This window comes from Paroedura picta, chromosome 12, assembly GCF_049243985.1.
Source record: "Paroedura picta isolate Pp20150507F chromosome 12, Ppicta_v3.0, whole genome shotgun sequence".
Lineage (NCBI taxonomy): Eukaryota > Metazoa > Chordata > Lepidosauria > Squamata > Gekkonidae > Paroedura > Paroedura picta.
This window is the reverse complement of record NC_135380.1, coordinates 22855071-22878606: the sequence shown is the minus strand read 5'-3', so window position 1 is coordinate 22878606 and position 23536 is coordinate 22855071. Positions and strand designations below refer to the sequence as shown.

Here is a 23536-nt window from a genome sequence, read left to right as displayed (position 1 = left end):
TTCCCATGTGCCCCAGCCCTTCTACCTGTGATTGTATGTATACAAGGGCAGCTTTCCACCTTGATGTGCCAATTTGGTCAATTATGTGCATCTAACCACCCAGTACTGCAAAGAGGAGGACCTGGAGTAGCACCAGGGCTAAAAGAAAAAGCCACAATGGGGGAATGTTGGGATCAAACCTTGCCCCTGCTGCAACCTCACTCTGTGACCTTAGCCAGGCCTCTTCAACCATACAGGCCTGCTGAAAAAATTACAGCACGGCACAATGAAGCACTTCGAAGAACAAATCACTGTATCACTGCTAAGTATTATCAACTTAAGTGAAACTGGTTTTCCGTACTCAGTTCTGAAGAATTTGCTTTATTGACACAATCAGAAATGTACCTCAACACACAGGGCAGCGAGCCACCCTTGCGATCAACTGCACTCATCCTGCAAAACTGACATGCAGATCCACCTTTATAACACATGCCGCAACTTCTGGCTGGGCCCATAGTGGGGAGCATGAGAAATGTCCTTTGCACAGAAAGGTTCCTTTATGTTTGTGCAGATGGTGCAGGAAACTCACAGAAAAGGCCCTGCCCCTTAACTTACAAGCTGCCTGTGTCATCTGTCCCTATCCAGGAAAAAACAAAACACAAAACCCCCCTGATATTGCTCATTCTATTTGCTCATGCAAGATTGCATTCCAATACGTGTAGCATAGTCCCATTGGTGGGCTTAATTTTGGTAGCAGAGATGCAGGAGCCAACATCGGATTCGGAATGTTTCTTGTCCATGCCACTGACTTTATCCAAAGTCTATTGGGATAACTGTGCAAGCTGCAGTCATAGAAGACATGTCAGTCCCTAGGATAAAAGACCAACAGCCAGATATGTACAGAATGGCAAAGCTCAGTTCACACTGATGAACTTGGAAGAATGGGGGCTGGTTTTATTTCCCATCTGCTCACTCTACCTCAATTGGCAGTTCCATAATAGCAAGAGAGCATGGAGACCCCTCTCCCCAAGCATCAGTTCTTCATAGTCTCCTGTAAACCTCCCAGATACGGAAGAATAAAAGCAATTTTATTGTTCTCCTGCTAAAAACAATGCCTTTCGTCTCAATGCACATGCACTCATGATCCAAGAAGTGCTGTCACGTCACAGGCATCTTCGTCAACTGCCTAGGAGGGCATTTTTCTGCAGAGCCCTGGAATCACCAGTCAGGCTGCTCCAGTGCAACGTCCTGAGTCCAAGTGCTTTTAACCCATGACAAAGTGCTGTCAGGCAAGGTGGAGATGGGTGTAGGATGTGGACTGAATGCAGCATGGCTGTTCTCAGGGGCGCCATTTTCATTCCTGGAGCGGGCTTTAGGGAAAATTCCACACATTTCTAGAGATGGGGAAACTGCAGACGGAATGGGTGTCCATTAGTTAGTTCCTGCACCACGTCTCATCAATTTCCTTACTCTTCCTTCTCAGCAGTTTTTAAAGTATTTCTAATTGGAAAGTGAGTGACCGCTTTAATGCTATTTTATTTTTAAAGCAGGCAGCCTCTCTGAAGCACAAGGGAAGAGCAAAGTCCAACATGTTTGCTACTTTAAAGAAGTGTGCCTGTTGTGAAGGTGGGCTCCAACTGCAGGCCCAAGAACTTTATCCCTGTTTTCATTCTTGAAACCCTTTGCATATTTACTCAGAAGCAAGCCTCACTGCACTTAAAGGACCTCACCTCCAACAAGCATGCGTCTGACTGCAAGACTGCCTTGATTCTGGCCCTGGAGCAGGGGGACAGTAAGGGGCTCCTAGCTCTAGAGAAACTCCACCTCTGCCGAGATGTAAAATAGTCTCTCGTGCCTCCGTCCCACAGTTGGATCAGAGGCTGATTCACAGATTATAAAGTCCATGCGACGGCCATTGGTGTCAGGATTTCCATGCTGGGTTCTATATTCCCTGGGTTTCTGATTTAGATTGGGACTGCAGGGAGAAAGGGCATAAACCTTCTGATTGCAACATTTTCTCCAATATGAAATAGCTCTAGAAGGTGCTATTTGCCCTGGGGGGGGGGGGGGACAGGACTTTATGTGGAGCCATCCCCAAAGTGGCAAATAGCAGCTTCCCTGGGTCATTTCAGCAAGAGCCCCCAATGCCAATCAGGTCTGTGCATTCCTGAGAACAGAGTTCCCTGCACTGAACTCCAACCATACACCTGATTCTCAAGTTCTGGTAATGGCTGTGTGTCCCCCACAGGGGCTTGATGTATAAATACACCCTATGGGGGAATAGGTCATTTGAAAGCATTCTCATTATTAGTAACTGTTCACCTACCAGCTCTTGCGGGGGGGGGGGGGCATGTGGGGGAGGGGAGAGCTATGATTTGTATCACTGTTTCTGAAGCCAGATGGTTAAACGGTGGCCACTGTATAAATCTTGTTTTTGGCAGCAGAAGGTGGTCATGTAGATTCTTCTGACACGGCTTCCAGGATCGCCGCTCCAAACCCCATTTTCCAAAGTGGTGCATTTAGAAGACAGGACAGTCTGCCAGCACGTTAAAAAAGACACAACAAAACCAAGCATGCACAGTTGGTAGAGGCGCAGAGCAGAAGGCACCAGCATGTAGCTATAATCCAACAGTAGAGAAGCAATGCATGATAGAAAGAGAGGAAGGAGACAGGTTGGCTGGAAGCACAGGACACACATCTGCATGCAGGAGGAGCTTGCACTGCAGCAGCTGAAGCATGCGCACGCAACATCCACACACCCCATTCCCTTGGCCAGGCAGCATATGGGATCAATGCTGTACCCAGCTTGCTTCCCTCTCCTCCCTTCCAGACAATCATCTTTAAAGAGTGCTGAAGGTAGAATGGGAGAGGCTGCATTGCCAGTGGTTGTTTCTAGACAGTCTCTCTTTTGCCCCACAGGTTATCTCCAGTTAAGCAGGTTTCCAAAGCCCGATCTTACACCTCGTTTTCCAAAGAGAGCCATGGGATGAGCATTCTTAGTATGAGCCAGATGCTTCGTTCAGCTCCCTGAAAAACCTGTTTCCAGCCACTCCCCCAAACAAAACATTTCACTAAGTTCAAGGACTTGACTGAGACGGGTATGAGGATAACACCTCTTCAGTCTTCCACAGCAGGCTCTTGGCTAGATTGCAGCAGCAACTCTCTTCCAAGCAGGGTTTGGTGGGGGGTTTGGTGGGGGGGAGGGGAGTCCTGAGTACAACAGGAAGAATATGGGGTGGGGGAGGATTCTCTCAGCTCCCCTTATCATACTGTCCTAGCAGCAGTTCCTTCTCCCAGGCCCTCAGGGCCGTGAAGGAAAACAGCTAAACACCAGAATCCAAATTGGGATGGGGGGGGGCACCAAATTCTACTGTAGGGGGAAAATTATCCAGTGATTCTTCAGTCATGTCACTATCCATCCCCCCCATTTGCTCTCCTCTCCCACTTAAGAGTTTTGAAATCTGAGTTGGATACACCACGTTTGCCCAGTTTGGAGAAAGGAGCCACAGAAGCCACAGGAAGCAGTAGCTCCGGGGAAAGTGGGAGCAGAAGTGGAGCAGGAAGTCAGACGCGGAACAGGAAGTCTTCTCTCAGTCGCAGAAGCTCCTAGGTCCGGACTTGGAACTTGCCAGCCTTCGTCATATACTTGATCCCTTTGAAAGGTTTATACTTCTCTCCGTACATGTCCAGTCGATTCACTTTTAACCCTAGGAGGACAGGAAAAGGTAAATGAAAGAGGCTGGAGATGAGCAGCGGAGGGAGACAAAGGCAGCTGCCATCAACATGGGCCCAGAGGTACTGCGAAATGCAGAAGGAGAATGGGCAGAGCAGCATTTGCTTAATCTGCGGTTTCTTTTGGTCTGGCAGGTCATGAGAAAAAGCAAAGAGTGTTGCAGGAAACTGACACCCTTGACCCCAAAACAAAAAGTCTTACTGTCCCCATTCCTCTCCTCTGCCCCAACTGCTTCCATTTCAGAGACGAAACAAGTGGCTAAAAAGAGCAGGACTCCCTAGTGATAGCACCCCCTTCATGGAATGCCTTGGCTTTGGAAGCCTAACTGATCGGTTGATTGGCCTCTTTTAGCAAGTGGGCGTTTGTGCTGTACTAATTTAAACTGAGGAAGCAGTGAAATATTTATTTGATGTTTTTAGTGATTTCTTTTTCTAAACAGAAAAAAAACTGCTCAAGTTTTGTTATTGTTGTTGTTGGGTGCGAAGTCGTGTCCGACCCATCACGAGCTCATGGACAACGATCCTCCAGGCCTTCCTGTCCTCTACCATTCCCTGGATCCATTTACGGTCGCTAAAAGTACAAGTCCATGAAAACCCCCAGAGAGATACAACACCACTAAAATTATTTACAACTACGTAACAGCAGTCAGAAATCTCCTCCAAACCTTCACATGCCTGACTGAATGTCAGTCCACACAAGGAGATTCGGGAACAGCACAGATACAGTTTCCCAGTAGGAAGCAATATACAACTCCTGGGCTACTACAGAAAGGGCCCGGCTCCTGGTACAGGGCAACTATACTGCCCTAAAAGGAGGAAGAGACTTCCCTCTACGATTTAAGGGTCTGGAGGCCTCATATGGGAAAGGGCAATCCTTGAGGTACTCAATCCCCAGACAATAGAAAGCTTTCAAGATCAAAGCCAGCACCTTGGGTGGGGCCTGGAAACAAACCATGATCTGTGAACAGTGCCGAACAAGTAATATGTTCTCCTGAGTGGCAACTCTGTCAGTCACATTTTCCAGAGCTCCTCTGTAGATAGAACTTCAGCAGTCCAATCTGGAACTCAGTGAGTAATCTGAACACCGCCCGTGGCGCCACGGGCGCCACGGACTAAATAAAAGAGTAAGGCGTTCTGGGGCGGGATGTGTCCGGGATGAGGAAGGGTCCGGATTGGACCCTTCCTCATGACAGACAATCGGAGGGAACAATCGGCAGGCGCGAAGCGCCTGCCGATTGCTCCCTCTGATTCCCAGCCCCAGCAACTGCGAGCCGCGCGCAGCGCGGCTTGCAGTTGCTCCTGGCCTGACGCCCGAGGGAACCCACGCAGGCCGCAGCCCCCGCGCACCACCCCCTCGCCCCCAACTTACAATGGTCTCCGCCGTCCTCGCAGCCGCTCCCGGCCAACAAGGTTCCAGGAAGAAACAGTCCACCAGCGGCCCTGCCAGCAAGCGGCCCGATGTGCGGGCGCGGCTCGCGGGCGCGGCCCGGGCGCGGCTCGCGGGCGCGGCCCGGGCGCGGCTCGCGGGCGCGGCTCGCGGGCGCGGCTCGCGGGCGCGGCTCGCGGGCGCGGCTCGCGGGCGCGGCCCGCGGCCGCGGCCCGGCCGCAGCCCGAGCCGGTCCCCAGCAGACTGACGGCGGTCCCCAGCAGACTGACGGCGGTCCCCAAGGTCAGTTTCTAGCGCCCGCTGTATTCGGCATACAGCGGGCTTAATTACTAGTCAATTATAGTGGATAAGATTGTTCTTCAGGGGATGTAGCTGGTGAATCAGCCAAAGATGGTAAAAGGCCTTATAATCCAGGAACAATGTGGGTCCTGCAGCACTTCCAAATGCCAAACACCCCCTCCCAAAAGAAATGTGCAATTCCATTAATGCTGGATATTTTGCCACTGACACGTGACCACCACCTCTCCCTTCTCAGGATAAAGTTTTGGTTTCTTGATCTTTATGTCCCTCTGCCCTCAGGCACCCATGCTGCATAACAACTGTCTTACACAGAGGAGTGGGAGAACCAAGCCCTGTGAAGATAGGTTGAGGGACTTGGGAATGTTCAGCCTGGAGAAAAGGAGGTTGAGAGGGGACATGATAGCCCTCTTTGAGTATTTGAAAGGTTGTCACTTGGAGGAGGGCAGGATGCTGTTTCCGTTGGCTGCAGAGGAGAGGACACGCAGTAATGGGTTTAAACTACAAGTACAACGATATAGGCTAGATATCAGGAAAAAAATTCTCACAGTCAGAGTAGTTCAGCAGTGGAATAGGCTGCCTAAGGAGGTGGTGAGCTTCCCCTCACTGGCAGTCTTGAAGCAAAGGTTGGATACACACTTTTATTGGATGCTTTGGGCTGATCCTGCATTGAGCAGGGGGTTGGACTAGATGGCCTGGGTGGCCCCTTCCAACTCTATGATTCTGTGATTCTGTGACATACTGTGACATATTGCACTAGGCCCCGTCAGCCCCACCACCTCTCCTTGTATTCTCCGCTGACATATCTGAAAACAAAAAGTAGCTTAGTTTTAAGCCTACATACCAGAAATAGCCAACTGTTGTATTTTGAAGTGAAGGTTGATCGTGGGGTTCTCGTCGGGCTTGGAGGCTCCCGCCTGGAGGCTCATTGTCCCCTTTAAACTTGGTAACTTTTGGGGGTTGATCTTGCCCACATCCCAGGATAGCAGCTTCAGAAGAAGAGAAAGGCAAACAGGTGAAAACATAAGTGAGTGCTGCATATGGACCAACCAACCAACATGGTACCTCCAAGACGCAGGACGGAAGGAGGGTTGTCAGATCCTCAAGCAGAGGGACAAGATTTACTTTTATATGCTCTAGGCACAGACCAAGCAAGATCTGTAAAGGAAGTGAAAGTGTGGCAGGCACTTTGGAAGCAAATGTCCCAGTGTCTTTCTCATCAAGATTCTCCGGGGCTTCAAACAAAGGAAAGGGGTGATAAACCCCTTCGCCCTTGGCTTCTTCCTTCTCTCTCCCTTCTCTTCCAGGCAGTGAAGAAGAAGAGTTGGTTCTTATATGTCGCTTTTCTCTACCCGAAGGAGTCTCAAAGCGGCTTACAGTCGCCTTTCCCTTTCCTCTCCCAACAGACACCCTGTGATGTGGGTGAGGCTGAGAGAGCCCTGATATTACACCTTGGTCAGAACAGCTGTATCAGTGCCATGACGAGCCCAAGGTCACCCAGCTGGCAGCTTGTGGAGGAGTGCAGAATCTAACCTAGCTTGCCAGATTAGAAGTCCACACTCCTAACCACTACACCAAACTGGCTTCAGCAAACAAAGTGCTTCAGGGTGTGGCTCTCTGACCTCTCTCTTCCTCTGCATTCCATCAGCAGATCTGTTCCCCGTTTCTTCCTTTCTCTGCTCATCAGAATTCTACCCATTTCCCTTCCCTCATGCACAAATAGTTTGCATCTCTATTGCCTTGGTGCAACGAGGCCATCTCCCTTTCTCTCTCTAACTGGCCCAGTGGATGGCATGGTCACTCACGAGCTGAGTGCCTCCTGCCTCTCCTGAAAGAAGCCCACTGGGTTAGGGTCTGCTTCCCTCTATGCACCTCCTGTACAGACATCAGTCCTTGCTGCAGAGCAAAATGAGGCCCAATTCGCACACTCCTATCCCAGTATACGCACCACTTTCTCGTGGCTTTTCCCTACATCATTCTGATAAGTGTTTGAACCCAGGGGCCGTGGCTACAGAAGGAGCAGGCTGGGTGATTCACGGGCACAACTTTTCTTGTTGCCTCTTCTGCAACATCATCTCCAGGCTTCAGCAGGAAATGTCTCATTTTCCCAGAATAAAAAGCATGAGAGAGAATGAGGGAGCAGCCCAGGTACCAGACTCCGCTGCCTGCTCCCCTCTCACCTTTGTAACAGGATCAAAGGTGTGCGTTCCCTGTGATGGTGTGAGGGTCATGTTGAGGACACCTTTCGGCATCTGGCTGGTAACCGTCACCCCTTCCACCGTCTTCCCCATCGTCTGTTTGGGACCCACAGTGATCTCGAAGCGGCCCAATGAGCTACTGTCTCGGAAACTGATGTTGTGTTTCATGTAAACAGGGATCGCCACCAAGCTGGAACAGAGGAGGAGAAGGGAACTGTAGCTGCATCAGCATCAAACTGCATCCTCAACTACCTGGACCCATCTAGCTCATCTACTCAACAGTCACCAGAGAGATGCTCCTTTGGCTAGTAAGGCCCTGTCATTAAGGAAGATGAACCCTTTCCCACTGCAAGGGCACAGCAAAAAATATTACAGTGTTTTACAGATGGGTGTTCTTCCTTCCTTCTGTCAATGTACTGCGAGTTCATTGCCTTGGATATCTGGATTGCAGCATGTCTTGCTGCACATCCCTTGTGGCAAAACGACTCCTCATCCCACAGGCCTCCTTGTTAAATTTCAGTTCTAATGGAAGACATTTTTACATTTGTACTCTGTTACCATCAGGGATTTATCTAATCCAGTTTTCCCAGATTGAGTTCCAGCTGAGAATCTACACACACAGGAAAAAGCATATCTGATTCTTGTCACCTGCTGAGTTCGAGGGTGGAAAATCCAGAAACTCTACACTAAAGGGCACCATGTCTTTTGTTTTTTCGAAAGGAGACACACTGCTGGCAAGCATGCTGCTAATATCTGAATGGAAGCTGAATAAGAGAAATGAATGACTTGCTTCTTTTAAACCTTGTTTTTAGATGGGCAAAGAGATCCTAGAGGTCAGAATCCACTCACAGCCCCCTTACTTCTGAGCACTGACGTGATAGGAAAGCAGGCGGAAGTTCCCATCTGGAGGGATGAAGGAGAGGATCCGTTCTGACTCCCACCGCTTGAAACGCACGCAAGGGTGGAAGCTGACATCATCCAGCAATCTGGGGTTCTGAAATGCACAGGTATCAAAAAGGAGTCAAGCACTCATTGGCAGACCACACCTGGCTTCTGTTTCACCCTCAATGAAATTCCCTGTCCAGTGGGATGCCACTAATGGTCTTAGTTACCCTAGTCCATCCCAAAAATTTAAGTTCTCTCTCCGTCTTCACTGAAGCCCTATCTTCTGTCACCAGCCACAATATAGCCAGCAGTACATTCTACCCATAATGAGCCTCTTGTGGTGCAGAGTGGTAAGGAGGCAGACATGCAGTCTGAAGCTCTGCCCATGAGGCTGGGAGTTCGATCCCAGCAGCCAGCTCAAGGTTGACTCAGCCTTCCATCCTTCCGAGGTCGGTAAAATGAGTACCCAGCTTGATGGGGGGTAAACGGTAATGACTGGGGAAGGCACTGGCAAACCACCCCGAATTGAGCCTGCCATGAAAACGCTAGAGGGCGTCACCCCAAGGGTCAGACATGACCTGGCGTTTGCACAGGGGATACCTTTACCTTTACATTCTACCCACATCTCCAAAATCTACTAAATCCCAGACTGCCTGACTTCTCACCTTCTACAATAGTTTACTGCGTCTGCCCCCTCTATATTTTCTATCATGACAGCCTAGGAAGGTCTGTTTGACAAGGTCCCGTCCATTCTCAGCAGTCCATCAAGAACTCCTTTCCTGCTTACCATGAAGGAGAGGGTAAGATCTGGCATCCCAGTCAGTTTCACACAGGCATCAATCACCCCTTGGATTTCGGCCGTAATCGTGGAACCTGCCTCAGGAAACAAAAGCCATGTGGATCATGAGGGAGGGAAACCATGAACCTGATGGAAGCTGCTATATACAAGAGCAGCCAGAGGCTACAACTCAAAACATACATTAAATAGCAATTGGAAAGTCTTTTGGGGGAGGGGAGAATGTTGGAGATTTCAAACACACTGGCCCTTTGGAGAGACACCATGGAAATACAAGCATCTTGTACCTGATTTGTCAATGATAGCATCTATTTCCTCAATCACGTCAAAATATGCCTCATTGTTGGTGTATTTCACGCCGGTTCGTCGCCAGGGTACCACGGACAGCTGCCCAGTGGGGAGTTGCTCTCCTACATTGGTGCTTCCTGAAAGAGTAATTGCTTGTTACATTTCTTATTTCACCCTTCCTCCGAGGAGATCAAAGAGGCATACATGACAGTCTCCACTTGCCTTTTATTCTCACAACACCCCTGCGAGTTAGGCCTGGCTGCTACAGCAAAATAGTCTCAAGGTCTCCCAAGGGGTTGCATGCTTGAACAAGGATTTGAACCTGGGCCTTGCAGTCCCACAGTCCTAGACTCACAAGCTATTTTGCTGCCCTAGAATTAAGAAGGCTGAAAATGAAGATGTCATCACCTGAACTAACCAAATAGTAGATGTCATTTTCACTTGCAGTATTTACAGGCTACCTTTGTACTTGGGGTGCCAAAATATGTCACTTCCCACTGGACATTTCAAGTGGAAGCTGCCTGGGAATAAATCACCCCAAAAATCCCATTTTGCAGGTAAATTCCCGATATATCAATTGAATATCACATCAACCTGCATGGAGGAAATATTATATAATGGCTATGCCCCCCCAATCATAGGCACAACCTCCCGGTGAGCTTTATCTTAACTGAAAACCTGAGATGAATGCAAGAAGTTGTCCTTTCACGTAGGCTCACTGGGTGTTGATGCCAAACGCAGACAAGCCTTATGAGGTTTGGAAGACTGGAGGCAGGAACAGCAGCGCTGGCCCATGCCCTGGAGCTCTCAGAGGACTGAACTCTTGCCCAGTTCTAGGAGAACCATTACATGGGGTTCTTAAAGAGTGCCAGTGGGTTAAGATCAAATATGGGAGAACAGCTGTCCTGAATGTAGTACGCGATGTGATGCCTGTGGAAACAATGTTATCAGTTACTGAATCAATCTAGCCTGAGGATTCTTTGGGAAGAGATTAACATCCCATCCCATGGTGCAATATATTTAAGAGATTTATATCATGCACTCTTAGTTTGCAAGGCCCATCAGGCAGCTGAGAATGAGCACGCATTAACAGGATCTAGCACTTTACTGATAACACTGTACAACTTGGTGTTCTTACTGATGCACAATGAAAGGGGCCTGTTCTCTCTGTCTCCACTTCTGCAGGATGATTGGCCACTGACGGTGTCAAAGGAAGGACCAGGAAGGCTGATGGAAGGACCTCATCCTTGCTTATTCAGAGTATTTCTGAATAGGCACCGTGGATTTCAGGGACTTTCCTGCTCCACCTGGGAGAGCATGTCTCCTGAGCTTTCTACAAACCTCCACACTCTACTCTCTGTTGCTGATGGTAGCCCAGCTGAAATCTTTTTAACACTTTTTAACACTAGTTCTTCCCAGATTCAAATCTTAAGACTTGTCCCAGCAAACAAAACATCAAATAACTGTGTCAAGGACTCCAGGAAATCTAAGGTCTGAGGATCTGCCAAGACAAGTGTCACCACAACATTGCCTTAGATTGTGTTTTGCCCAGACCGCCTGCCCTTCAGGAACAAAAGAGGTCCATTAATTCACCCGTAATTGTGTTGACAACTGTTCGTAAGATGGTGGGCGGCTTGATTAGCTCTTTCAAGATGTTGGACTCGGTAGCCAGTGGGAATCCATTGTCCAGCATCTCCTCCAGGACCTCATAGACCACCACAACATTGTCCTTGATGACTACTTCGGAGCAGACTCCAAAATAATCCTGTGAAAAAACCCAAAAAGATTAACTTGCTTGCACCCCGAGGGCCCTGAAACATATTGACAAAGCCAAGATCCCCTTCAGGAGGCAAAACATGTAGCGTCATGAGGTAAGCTCCCAACAGGCAGTGGATGCTGAGGGTCATTAAGGGCAAGTGACAGGCAATTCCATTCACTGGACCATAATTCAGTGCAAGGTTCTCCTGTTCAAGTGCAGAAGGTCATGGCCATGAGGCCCAAAGCTCTCCTGCTTATCTGACTGATGCTTTCTAAAGGAGATCTTCTCCCTGGATTATGTGCCACATCATTTAACATGTGATAGAATCTCAGGAGTGGAGACCTGGATTGAAATCCCTGTTCTCCTACAAATGATGACTTTGGGCCCAGTTATATTCTCACCCTAACACATCTTGCAGAATCATTTGAGAGGACAGAATGGAGGAAAGGCCATTTTCACAACTCCTTAAAGAAAAGGAAGACTATACACAGATGGACAGGAAGAAGCCTTTTTATTCAGGATCCAAAATGTGTTGGCCTTGAACAAAGCACTGCCTTTCCCCCTTCCCTTCACTCGCAGACATCAGAAGCTGTCTTCACTTTACAACAGACTGGAAGCCCTAATGGTAACTGGAGGAGAAACCATGCACATTAATAATGGAAGAGGCCTAGATAAGACTTTTCTCCTGCATTCATCTAGCTAAAGGCTCATCAGGTTACAACTCAAACTCTATCAATGTTTCTTTCTGGTCAGGAGGCATGGAGCCAGAATGTTTGTCATGAGATGGGCCCTAAAGATACTGAACGGAAGGGGACTGCAAGTCAAAACAGCACAACAGAAGACCCAAGTACCTGAAATTTCAATATATTTATAGAATCATGGAGTTGGAAGGGGCCATATGAGCCATCTAGTCCAACCCACTTCTCAATGCAGGACCCGCCTAAAGCATCCAGGATAAGTATCTGTCCAGCTGTTGCATGAAGACTGCCAGTAAGGGTGACCTCACCACCTCCTTAGGTAGTTGATTCCACTGCTGAACTACTTTGACAATTTTTTAATGGTACTACATGTACCATTCTACATGTAGTATTAGTTCATAACTGCAGGTCCTGTCCTCTGCATAAAATTACTTATCTTTAAAAATCAACAAAATGGAATTCAACTTTAATTATTCCCCCCCCCAAAAAAAAGCAACAAGTGTCCAAGCGCTAATCACCCCATGGCTTTTGAAGTCCTTGGCCAGAATGGTAAGGACAGAAAAGGGGTTTCTTACAAAAGAACCCTTATACAAAGTTCTTCATACCCTCATAGTTATAACCCTGTTGTCAGCAGTACTTATTTGCAGAGCAGACACAAGTCAAGAGACATAATTTTCAACTTTCAACTCAAGGAAACTGTAAATGGGGAAGATCCAGGAATCTGCATGGCCATCACAAAATGGCCTCTATGGTTGAACCAAGTTTCTGGGTCTCCCATCAAGTGACTGTAAACACGCTGATTAATTTCCCCTACGCTAACAGCAAACAAAAGAGAAAAGCATTATACTCTCGTTTCCTCAGCACAGGCCCAGTTTATGCTTCCTGCCCTCCTTTCACAATGCACCGGTTGCCAGAGTTCCTTTCGCAATCTGCTCTGATGAAATTCGGAAGACGTTTCTGTGCGGTACTCAGCCTAGCCAACCTCATAGTTTTGTTGTGTGGATAAAGTGGATGACAGGAGAAAGAAATAAGCCACTTGGGACCCACAATGGAAAGAAAGCCAGGAAATAAATGAACTAATTAAAAAAATTAAATAAAAGGCCTCCTCAACCAAAGCCTTTCCGCCGAATTGTGTAGGTAAAATACAGCATGCAAAATTCCCAGTCCCATTAGCATTCTGAGGAAGAGGGGGAAGTCAACTGGGCCTGGCTGCAGTTTCGAGCCATGAGAAATTTCAAAGCCCTTGATCATGCATTCTGCAGAACAAACAACTGAGCTCTGTGTTCCAAAAGCCTGAGGATGCCGACACTCCTGCATTCTCATGACTGGGCTGGCAGGACTCGTTCTCTGGGAACACAACTTTGCCAAACGGGAATCTCTGAAGTGGAGGTCAGAGATCAAAAAGCATCATCTAATCCTATGATCAAGAAAGGAGAGCCGCAGGCTGACCTTGTCAACTCTTTTAGGTTGTGCTTTCCAAAAGTATTTTTTGTGCCCAGGACAGAAAATCCAAATGGCACTCCCTCCCACCAACAAGGTAAATTAAATAGCTGACAAATTGGTGCTTAGAGTCTGCAGAGATAATCTGCTTGTTTTCTTTCATGGAAAGGCTGGTCCTGCCCGGATCCTCAGCCTGGCACTCCCGCCCAGCCTTCTGCTGTGGAATGAGTATCCAGGGTCCAAATCCCAGTTCAGCCTTGAAGGCCACAGGGTGACCTTGGGAAAGCCTTTTTAATGTTTACGATCCCTCTAGATCTGAAACCTTCATATCTATAGGACTGCTTCCATCCTTATGTGCTGATTGTTAAACTGGGAATTGTTAGAAGTTCCCACAAGCATAACTTTTGCTATTAAAGGAGGAAATACAACCAGAAATGCACACAGAAATGTGGGGCCTTTTGGGCTAGTAATTCAAACTGTGAATAAGGAGTGTATCGTCATATATCATAAAAAAACAAACATGGGTTTTTAACACAGTTTAAAGTGTACCTGTGGCTTGATGCACATATTATTGCTTCTTTGAATGGTGTATCTGTGACTTGTGAGTACACCTGAAAAATACAGTGTAAAAACTATATCGTATTCTAAATTAATAAGATGAGATGCAGGCACCTACCTGAAAAGTGTCCACAACCCGATGAAGGAATTCAATGACAAAAAGCGGGGGCACCTCTGTCTGGATCACAGCCACAAAGAAGATCTTGTGCCGATAAACACTCAAGAGATAGTGGTGGGGGGTGGGGATCACAGGGGGAACGTTTTCAGCCTCCGAAGCTCGCTCCTGGGCCTCAAAGAAGTAGTCACAGACTGAGCGACTGACCACACTTTTCCAGTGCTTCTCCAGGAAGATATCACCGGATGAGTTAATCAGGAAGAGGCTGTGGATCATGGCTGGTCCAAGAAGAAGACGGTTGATGGAAGATGCCCTGCCCAACCAGAGCAGCACTTCAAATCTAGAGAGAGAAATGCCCGAGGGATACGATTTAGAGACAGAAACAGGCTTTTGGATAGGAAGTCCTTTGCACCCTCCAGGATGCTCACCTGGCTAAAGCAAGGCAAGTCCATGCCACGCCATATCCTCAAACAGTTGGCTCCCCATAGCCCTCCATCAGCAGCTGGCTCCTCACAGCCCTCACCTCACTGCTCGCCAGATCACAAACAATTCCCAGATCATCTGCCAATCGCCTCCTCAATGTCTTTTGCAGCACACTGAGCAATCCCTTAAAATAGACTGAGAGCTCTTTTCACACAAGCAAACTTCCGGTACATTCTCTGCACAGCTGTGACTGCAGAGGCGCAACTATGTGGGAAACATTAACATGCCCAGATTGCAGCTGCAGAGGCAAAACAAGCATCAGCGACTTTGGAAATGGATGGAGCAGGATTGGGTCCTTTTTGCGTGAGTGTATGCGGCACACTGACTAGTTCATGCTAACATTTCTCACTTACTCAATTACATTGGGCCTGCCAAGTGTGAACCGGCTCCCAGATCTGTGTGACAAGCAAGCGTACCAAGGGAAGGCCAAGAGGTGTCCCTGGCACAGCTTCACAGCTACGAAGCCAACTTCCCCCGGTATTTCAAAAGCAGCAGCAGACTGTTCTGCTAAGGCAGCTACTTGGTGGCTGAATTTACACAGACAGGTTATTTAAATTTATAACATTGGGCTGCTGGGAGTGTGTACGCCATAGTGGCGCTATTATCACACATCTTTATCTAACCACTACCATCACCTCCAAATCTCCCACATCACAGCACTTCTGCTTCTTCACAGTCCAAGGGTAACTACTGCAAAGCTCTGCCCCTCACCCACTCCTCTCACCCAGTCTTCTGTGTCCAGCCATTCCTGAAAGACTCTTCAAGTCCCCCCACATTGTGAGCAGAGAGCAGCCACCAAGTACTCCCCCAGTGCAGTCTTCCATCTCTTCCAATGAACTGACCTGCATCACACCCTATCTTGCTAATCCTAAAGCCTCCACAAAAACCCCACAGCCCATAACCCAACTTCCACAAGCATCACTCAAGCACCCTCCCAAGCCTCGGTCCTCCACAGACTTCCAGGACCCAAACCCCTAACACACACAAGCCCTGTTATTTATAAGCATTCCTGTTATAACAGATTTCATCCCACAGCCAATTACCACTGGAACGTCCAACCAAGCACTCACTGCCTACTGCAGTCCCTCATGTCTTCAGCATCCAGAGCTTTCACTGGACCCCATGTTCTCCCCAAGAGTCTGCAGGCAATCCCCCCCATGCTTTTCCCCCACAACCAATGCAACCCTTTGTATCAATAGACCTCTGTGCCTGCCCCTAAGCATCCTCCATGCAACTTAAGGTGCCCTTAAGATCTGGACCTGCACATTACCCAGTCTTTCTTCTGCAGAATCACGTAACCCAAGGGGAGGGGGGTGCAACTCCCACATCCCCCCACTACTTCTGCTTGTGAAAGGAGCCAGCTAAGGTCAGGTGGTACTGCCAGTGTCCGAAAGCTCAGCAGGTGGTGAATGAACCCTGCTTGCTGAGCAAAACACCCGCTTCGGAATGCATGCCCTACCTCACAACGACCCCCCAACGTGCTTCTTCTGGACATTCCCACCCCCCTCAAGCAGGTCGATCTGGCGGCAAGTATCACTCATCCACCCTCTCCCCAACCCCTCCACTTCCCCTTTTGCAACCCTCTGTCTCCAACCACTTCAAACCCTCCCATCATCAGCCCCCTAAGAGCTGCAGACCCCACCGTTGGCAATCTCCATCCTGACCCCCTATGGAGCTTTCCTCCTTCTCACCTCTCCGCACCTGGCCCAGCAGCTGCCTCGAGAACCTGATTCCGAGGAGAAGGAGAGGATTCGGCACCGCCCACTTAGAAAAACCCTCGCCCACGATTGGTGCACGGCCGGTATTCTATTCCCACATGCCGCAAGCAGCAGCGACCGCTTTGGACTGCCAAGAATGGTGGCCGCGGATGAGTCTCAGTAGCGCGGTTCTAGCCGCTAATAGGATGGAATGAATGCGCAAGAGCTGGGTTATCTCTTTGAGTGACCTCCCAGACGGCCAATGAGGATCGAGCACAGACCAAGTCGGAAGCGGGATTGGTTGGGGCGGGTTTCCTCGGGAAGCTCGCGCAAGATTGGGGTCAGGTCGCCACGGGCGCCTTAGCAACGGGGCTTCTCTGTCGCCCAATCGCTGCCTCTGTCCGCCCACGCGTGCGAAGCGCATGACAGTCAGCTGGAACTGGAGCTGAGCATCTTTTCCTGAAGCCACAATAATTGTGCTGACACGGAAACGGCTATCAGTGTGACACTGAAAGCAGGATTGTTATTATAGTTTATTAAAATGATACCTGATTTTTTTTTAATGTCTGGCCTGTTTTTTTGACACAAAAGACATTTTAACATTAAAACATACAACATGGCAATTACAGCATTAGGATTAAACGAACGGCACTGTGTATTGCTGCAAGTATCGTGTGTGAGTGCATGTAAAATCAGTGGTTTTCTGCCCAAAGATAAGGATAATTAAAATACGATTAGAATAACAACTGTTGTTTTAGTATTAACAGTATACTATATTGAGGTAATATTGTCAATTTCCTCCATCTTTTGATGCAAAGAACATTTTAGTACAATATTAATAAGATTACAAATAATGTATCACATTTTCCTCTCACGTTTCAAGTAACTCAGAGATGCATGGTTCTCCCTTTTCCTCATTTTACTGTCACAATAACCCAGTAAGATAGTTTCAAGTTCAGAAAGTGTGATGATTAGGGCCACCCAAAGAGTTTTAGGGCTGAATGAGAACATGAAAGAAGGTTTCTATAGTCCTAACCCAACAGGCTAAAAAGGATATTGTATCTGTCCTCTTAAAGAATACTATAATAAATTTTAATAAATATTGTGGAGCATTATTGTTGTTATCACCTCCCTGTCTTTTGCTACATAATATATTTTAACATAAAATAATACAAATCAGAAAATTACATTTGAAACATACCAACAATACAAGTGACCACATATAAGAGAGGGCTCAATGCTCCTGTACTTTTAATACATTAAAAATATATTCCATGAAATCCAGGAATTCTTCATTGAGGTCAGTGTAACGGCATATACGTTTCCTTGAAAAACAGATTGTCCCCCACTGGAAATGATCTCCCTACATTTTCAGAGCACAGGAACTGAGTTGATGTTCTAAAATGAGTCCCAGAATCTTGAGGTTCTACCACAAACGTGCCAAGGTTCATCAGGTTGCCAACTCTGGGTAGGAGAATAGAGATTTTGGGGATGGAGCCTGAAGAGGGGGACTTCACTGGGGTATCACCCCATAGAGTCCCTCTTCCAGAGCAGCCATTTTCTCCTGGTGATCTGATCTCTGTCTCTTGGAGATCAGTTGGTATACTGGGAGATCTCCAGCCATCATCTGGAGATTGGCAAGCCTCAAATATGATGTTTGTGTGTGTGTGGGGGGCAAACCTTATGAAAACCATGGCTTCAGAAAGAACACATTTCAAATGAGTACTCTCTTTGTCACATCAAAAAATGACCATGAGCCAAGAGACTTTCTCAGCACTAAGCATTTCTGTTAGTCTTTAACATGTCATGAAACTTATTTTTAAGTGTGTTTTTAACTGCTGTGTCAATTAGTTGAGCGAATTTCTGGAGATGCAGGTTTTCTCACCCCTCCATGGCAAGCCCTTCCTGACTGATGCAGAATTTAAAATACCATCACTCTCAAGGCTAGATTATATCAGTATGTGCAAAGCATTTGTACCATCCATACCCAGGTGCAATTTCCATATACATTGGTCTGTGTGCATATAGCATTAGTTTGCCAGTAATTGAGCCAGCACATGTATTAAATACATTAAATCCGGACAGAGTATGCATAGTATGCTGATGCAACCATTCACTTTGCATATAACCTCCACCACATATTAAATGGTCATGTATAAATGACCTCTTGGCTAGAATCTTTATTCTGGATCAAGGAATGGGCTGTGTGTCAGGGGCAAAGAGCAGGTGCAGGCATTGTTTGTAATGTGAGCTCCTCTGGCTTGGCCTCTAGAACGGCAGTCAAGGCTGGAGTTATCAGCAACAAGCAGGCTGCAAGCCTATGTCCAACATAAAAGGTGCAATCAGAGTCATTTTAAGATCCCAGTGGAAATATTTTTACACTGCTGCCTGCTCCAGCTCTGTTTCCATGGCATGGCCACTCTTGTCAATAAATCCAGAGGGTTAGCTCTGTTGGTATGTTGCAGCAAAATTAAATAAGAGCCCATGGGCTCTGTAAAGACTAAAAAGCATCATGAAGTGGAATCCGCTTCTTCAAATGGAGTGAACAGCTCTTCACTTGGAAGACCTTTTCATATTATTAGTATTGTTTAATGTATATCCTGCTTTTCTTCTTAATCAGGATCCAAGGCAGATTATTATGTTGTTCTTCTCACTTCCACCTTATCCTCGCCCCAACAATCCTGTGAGGATTGCTCAGATTATGAAAGATTGCTTTTAAGGATTGTGGTCTGGGGTCACATGGTGAGCTTCCATGGCAGAGTACAGATTCGAACCTGGTCCTAGTCCGACATTCTACCCACTGTGCTCACCTACTCTCTTCTGTAGGAAGTATGAAAAACAAACAGCACACAGCAGGGTCAAGAGGCCATAAAATGTAGGTTGAAATGTAATTATGTAAAATCCAATCAAGAAAACTACAAAGGCTATTCACTAGTTCTGCTAAGCCAATTAAGGAGATACAGGTTTCTCCACTTGTACACACAGTACAGCTGCAACAACACTCTCAAAACCCACAGAAACATTCAAGATTACCTCTGATTAATGCAAGCATTAAATAAGTGACTTATGTTTGGATGTAAAAATATCATAATTTAGCCACAAGGTGGCACCATACAACGGAACTGGGAACCCCATAGATGCATATTGTTTGTTTCCTTGGATGGATCTCATCTGTTAAACAAACAAACAAAATACAGCTCCTCAGTGCGGGTAAAGCAAAACGACTGCCTCCAGAAAAAATGTCTGTAGAATGCGGAATGTAAATTATGAAAGAAAGGACTGGATAGGTATACCTTCCAAGACATAAGGCTATCTCAGCCAGGGATTCCTGGCAGTCTCTCCCCTCTTGAATAGATGGGATGGATCCAAGCTCACTTGATAACTCAGATTCTCACCACCTCTCACCCATCAATGGCAAGGAAATAGGAGCTGCATCACCTCTTCTGGTCACTGCTGATCTGCCTATCTGAAGGGAGAGATCAGCCCACATACACACACCCTGAGTTGCTCAGAATTCTACAGAGCCATGCCAGGAATATTGTGGCAAGATCCTTACCAGGATAATCTTACCCTGAAAAAGTTTTTAAAGGGGGTTTAATGAAGTGGAGACTTGGAGGGAAGCCGATGGATTGCTTGCCTTTACTTTCCAAGATGTATTGCCTATTAGGAAGCAAGGTGGGCTACAGGAAAATCTGTTTATATCATAGATTCAAGTGGGTATCCATGTTGGTCTGAAGCAGCACAACAAAATGAAACCAGAGTCTACTGGCACCTTTAAGACCAGCAAAGATGTATTCAAGGTGTGAGCTTTCAAGTCTGAGGAAGATTGCTTGCATTTGAAACCTCACACCTTGAATAAATCTTTGTTGGTCTTAAAGGTACCACTGGACTCTGATTTCATTTTGTTTATATCATGTTAGAATCAGGGTACAGAGTGTTCAACGAGTGCTCCATAAAGAGTCAGAGAAATGCTCAATGGATAGGCAGTAAAATCTGATCAGGTTAACCAACATTTTTTTTTCAAAAGTGCCACCCACAGAATGTACAACCGTCAAGTATATCTCACAGCAGAAGTGGATCTGATTTTACTGGAAGCCTTATTGATTTTTCCAGTGTTGAACATCTGTGTGGATTTCTTTGCGTTGTCAGGAGAACATATAAATTATTTTACAATAAACTACAACTTGTACTTTGAAGTGTGTGTTTCCAGGTCTTCTTGGAGAGCAAGCAAATAAAGGGGCCTGTTTATACAGCCAGCAGAATCAGATGACAGAGCTTTTCTGCACCCTATTGCAGATAAGGCAGCATTGCACAAATGATCTTCTGAGAAGGAGGTAGCAGAATCCTGTTTTCATTGATGATGTACATTGGCCTGCAGAGTGCCAGAGATATGGGGAATGCCCTGCCATGAGCTTCACAAAGGGAAAAACTGGAGGTGCTAGTATGAGTGATCCTATCGATTTGTTCTTGAGAGGCACAAAAGAGGAGAAAACTTTGAGATAGCTGCATAGCTGCAAGATCCACCATGATTGGGAGTGCAGACTAGGTGTAGAGAGCCAGCTTGGTGCAGTGGTTAGGAATGTGGACTTCTAATCTGGTGAGCTAGGTTTGATTTCCCGCTCCTCCACATGCAGTCAGCTGGGTGACCTTGGGCTCGCCACAGCACTGATAAAGCTGTTCTGACTGAGCAGTAATATCAGGGCTCCCTGAGCATTGATATTAAGATTTCAGTGTAAATAACATCCCATTAAGCCTCTAGGAAAAGGACAAGACATGATTTTTCCTAGTCTTTTGGCAATACTGCTGATACTACAACACCATACGGGTAGGACACATGAGTTAACTGTACTTCCTAAATTGTAAATACTACATGTAACAAGATCACAAATCTGTACCTGCATTGATGCAGATCCCAAATCTTGCAGGGTGCATGAATCATTCCATTGTGCATTGTGCTCTAGAAGAGAAGACCCTGCACATGTTATGAAACCACACCTTCACACAAATCACAGCTGAAGGAAGAACAGATCGATTGCTCCATAAGAAGGCAAATCTGTTGTGTTGCGCTAAGGGGTTTTGTGGAGATGAGTCTTTAGTCAGGGATGGGCACAGCTGACCAGCTGTCACACAAGGACTGCACTGTCAGAAGGGCTGAGTCTACACAAGCAAGGTGGAACAGCAGGGGCACTGGGGGGAAAGCAGGAAGAGGGAGTGATCCCAGGGAAGAGAAAGATAGAAAGAAAACCCAGGACAGCAAAAGAGCAAAGAAGAACAGCACAAATGGCCTGGAACCACAGTACTGAGATGCTGAAGTTCATATGTTAAGACGTGAAATAATCAGTCAGATCTTTGGCCACAGGCCTCCAGTCCTTCCTGAGCGACATAGTGGCAGCGACGTTTCCTTTATTTGTTTATGATTTCAAATCTGATGTGCGCAGATTTCACAAGCCTCGAGATAAGAGGGCAGACAAAACCAGAATGGAGAAAACCCACTCTTTCTTTTGTGTGTGTTTGTGCGTGTACACGGCAGCACATCCCCAAAATGCTAATGACACAAGGCATTGCATCCACTAAGAGCAGGTTTATGAGGCAGTAAAGAGATCCCAAGGGCATCGTGAATCCAATGCAAAACCAGCTGGTGCCCTGAAGCTGTGGCCTACCATTTATTTTAACTCTTGCTGCACTAAACTGACAGATGGTTTCAAATGAAACTTCTGTTGGAGGCTGAGAGTCAAGGAGCTTGCCTGGATTCTTAAGCCGAGCCTTTAAAACAGCCAGGCCTTTTCCTTTGTGACGATCAGGAACTGCTCAATGCCCTCCGTAGTGTATTGGATCTTAGCAGGAACCAGAATACGTAACTGGCCATCTGCTTGCTAACTAGCTGAGGATTTCATTGTCTCTGCTCCTGGCTGTCTAGTTCATAATATTCCAACAATGGCCAAACTTTGGTCTTCCCTAGGGATGACTTTATATTTGTATGATACACTTGAAGCATCATGCTCCACAAATGTGTGTGTTATTAAAGAGACTGTGAGGTTAGTGGTTAGAGAGTCAAACTAGTAGCTGGGAGACCCAGCTTAGAAGCCCCACTCTGTCATGGATGTTTGCTGGGTGACTCTGGGCTAGTCGTTCTCTCTCAGTCTAGCTTACACCACAGTATTGTTGTTGTAAGAATAAAATGGAAGGAGGTGGGCAATGAAATCGGCTTTAGGTGCTCCTTGGGAACAAAAGGTTTATTTATTTAAATATTTATATTCTGCTTTGTCCCTGAAAACACCCCAAGTGGCTCACGACTAGAAGGAGACCAAAAACACAGCTGAAATAGTGTGCAGCTGGCAAGATGTTCCCCCAACAATGGCCCTTCCTTGTTCTCATAACAGACATAAATTTCTAAATAAATATTATAAATTAAAGTGGGAAACAAAAGCCTTAGGGCTGTTATTTACAAGCAACCAGCATGATATAATACTTCATAATCAGCATGATCCTATATATAATTTATTTATTTACTTCAGTTTGGGAGGCTGGACTCTATGTGGCATCATCTCTCTGATAACCTCCTTCCCTTCTCCAAACCCTGTCTTACCCAGGCCTCACCTTCAAATCTCGAGGACCCATTCTGCACTTGTTGGATAATGCACTTTCAATGCACAGGAAAATCCAGCCACAAAAGCACAGTAAAAGTGCATTATCCAAGATGTGCAGAACTGGAATGTACAAACCCAGGGTTAGCAACCATAATTTCTACATGTGTAATACCATTTTCTGCATTGCTCAACATAGTGTGTTTAATACTTATGCTTTGTTTCAGATTTATGCAATCCTAGTCCTTTTATATTATTTATTAGATGTCAACCTTTATTTTATGTATTTATAGTTTGATTTGTTTACCGTCCCTCTTGGACTGGCCGTCTTGGAGCAGCGTAATCCTGTGGATTACGTCTATTTACGTCTATTGTATAACCTGCTTTGAGTCTCAGTGAGAAAAAAAGAGTAAAAAATATTAAACCATAAGCATCATTAACCCTTAAAATGCCACCACTGGGAATCCAAATCCAGCATTAGAACCTAGGCCAATAGCATAAAACCAGTACAAAACAGGCTAAAAGCAGACTGTAAAAAACATTTTTTAAAAATCAAGCTTTTCAGTAGGAGTCTGGGTGTAAAGAAACAGTTTGGCCTGGAGCTTCAAAGAGAGTAGAGTAAGCGCTCGCTGAGCCTCAA

At 46.5% G+C, this 23536-nt stretch overlaps 1 protein-coding gene across 2 annotated transcripts; it reads right to left on the bottom strand.

Moving 5' to 3' along the window:
• Positions 1 to 344: 344 nt before the first annotated feature.
• On the bottom strand, positions 345 to 16523 carry AP3M2 (adaptor related protein complex 3 subunit mu 2). Of its 2 annotated transcripts, none has more exons than XM_077305798.1 (9): positions 16317 to 16523; positions 14136 to 14472; positions 11156 to 11327; positions 9562 to 9699; positions 9266 to 9351; positions 8454 to 8587; positions 7576 to 7783; positions 6240 to 6384; positions 345 to 3686 (listed from the first exon to the last, which is right to left on the bottom strand). In XM_077305798.1, the coding sequence occupies exons 2-9, from the start codon at positions 14406 to 14408 to the stop codon at positions 3586 to 3588; spliced, it is 1257 nt and encodes a 418-aa protein (XP_077161913.1). In that variant the 5' UTR covers positions 14409 to 14472; positions 16317 to 16523; the 3' UTR covers positions 345 to 3585. The 2 variants fall into 2 exon arrangements, with proteins under 2 accessions (XP_077161913.1, XP_077161912.1); XM_077305797.1 differs by having other exon boundaries at positions 16307 to 16522.
• Between the last annotated feature and the right edge of the window lie 7013 nt (positions 16524 to 23536).

Bases quoted from the DNA above. Each gene is read 5' to 3' on its own strand.
- AP3M2 (XM_077305798.1), bottom strand. From the start codon at position 14,408: ATGATCCACAGCCTCTTCCTGATTAACTCATCCGGTGATATCTTCCTG. The intron at 11,328-14,135 runs GTAGGTGCCTGC...GTTTTTTCACAG, and splicing joins GGGTTGTGGACACTTTTCAG to GATTATTTTGGAGTCTGCTC. The intron at 6,385-7,575 runs GTGAGAGGGGAG...CTTCTTCTGAAG, and splicing joins CCTTTGATCCTGTTACAAAG to CTGCTATCCTGGGATGTGGG.